Source organism: Meleagris gallopavo, chromosome 22 (genome assembly GCF_000146605.3).
Source record: "Meleagris gallopavo isolate NT-WF06-2002-E0010 breed Aviagen turkey brand Nicholas breeding stock chromosome 22, Turkey_5.1, whole genome shotgun sequence".
NCBI lineage: Eukaryota > Metazoa > Chordata > Aves > Galliformes > Phasianidae > Meleagris > Meleagris gallopavo.
In genome coordinates, this window is record NC_015032.2 from 8,701,727 (window position 1) to 8,703,116 (window position 1,390).

Sequence of the window (1,390 nt, forward strand, 5' to 3'; positions counted from 1 at the left end):
TGGCACCAACTTCAGAGTAAGCAGTGCTTCAACTATTGACAGAGACAGAGCTGCAGAAGCACTGTACATGGAGACCTAAAATAGTCTGGAATCAGGTAAATGATGAAATTTAAATGCTAGCTTTAGCAGACCTGCAGCTTAGAAATACGTGATACAAATACTTGAGATGTATTTTACAAAAAAAAAAAGTAACCCCTAGAAGGGAACCCATTATTTCCTGATAAGACCTGGCTCTAGGAGTTCAAGTAGATTTCCTCTTTTAAGAAATAGTTTGGCTGAGCAGTAGGATACAGATGTTTTACGCCCCAAGAAATCTCTGTTACACAATGCATCAAGACAGACTATCAAAAACCAAGTCTACTAAACTCCAGCCACAGCAACCAGCATATGCTGACCCAGGGGTCACTGGAGCTGTTCTCACACTGTCCAGTCTAGGCTGTCCTCAGGGCAGAGCAAACTGAATCTCTTCCAAACCACCGAAAATATATACATTAAGCCTCATTCACACTTGGGAGGTCTCTCTCTCCTGTACTCATAGCATCTATTGAGCCACAATTGCCAAGACCCTAAAGCAAGGGTAGCAAGTTGACACCTCAGGTAAGCATCATCAGAGTCATGAGCCAGCATACACAAGACTTAAGAAGAAATGTGGAAGTCTTACCTTGGCCGCTACAGAGGAGTTGGGCTTCTCCAGGAGGTCCCAGAGCTTTTTCCTTTTGTCAGCGCAGCAAGTGTTATCAAATTCCTCCCCTTCCCTTTCCCTCAATGTCTCAGCTTCTCTTTTCAGCTCCTCATTCATCTGCTCCTTCTTCTGATGGTAGCGGGCCTGGCAGCAGGACTCCAGGTAGATCTCATCCACCCCCCAGTAGTCCAGCTCTTGGCTGAAGGACAAGGCGCACATCTCCTCCATCATGTGCAGCTTGCCAGTACGGTAGAAGTTCAAGATTGAGGTGAATGCCCCGGGGTGCCTGTCAAAGAAGTACTCATTCTCCTCCAGGTTGTAGTCATCACAGATCTCCATGAGGGAGTCGTGTGTGTTGCAGTCTCTAAGCTTACCCAGTCTGGTCCGTGGCAACCTGTCCAAGGTCCGCCAGAGAACCTCGTGGGCCAGCCCCCCCACATTGAGCTTGACCCTGCGGGAGCAGGCCTTGCTCCTGACGATCTCCATGGGGTCCGGAGGCAAAGAGGTAGTAGAGCGAGATCCATGCTTATTCATCCCCAGAGGCATCGCTGGTCCCCCTCAGGTGGATGCTCCAAGGTGCGGTGTGGGGCAGGGTGCGCGGGGGGCCGGCTCTCCTCACCTCTCCTTCCCCTCCATGCCCCAGAGCTGCAAGAGAAGCCAACCATGGGTCCCTACCCGCTGACCTCCGCTCCCGCGGGCCGCCTGCCC

The 1,390-nt window shown here is 50.9% G+C and overlaps 1 protein-coding gene across 1 annotated transcript; it reads right to left on the reverse strand.

Annotated features, from left to right (window-relative positions):
* Positions 1-305: 305 nt before the first annotated feature.
* Positions 306-1,346, reverse strand: LOC100541632 (potassium voltage-gated channel subfamily B member 1). Its single transcript, XM_019622109.2, has one exon. It carries the CDS (start codon positions 1,226-1,228, stop codon positions 614-616), a length of 615 nt encoding a protein of 204 aa, XP_019477654.1. The 5' UTR covers positions 1,229-1,346; the 3' UTR covers positions 306-613.
* Between the last annotated feature and the right edge of the window lie 44 nt (positions 1,347-1,390).

Bases quoted from the DNA above. Each gene is read 5' to 3' on its own strand.
- LOC100541632 (XM_019622109.2), bottom strand. From the start codon at position 1,228: ATGCCTCTGGGGATGAATAAGCATGGATCTCGCTCTACTACCTCTTTG.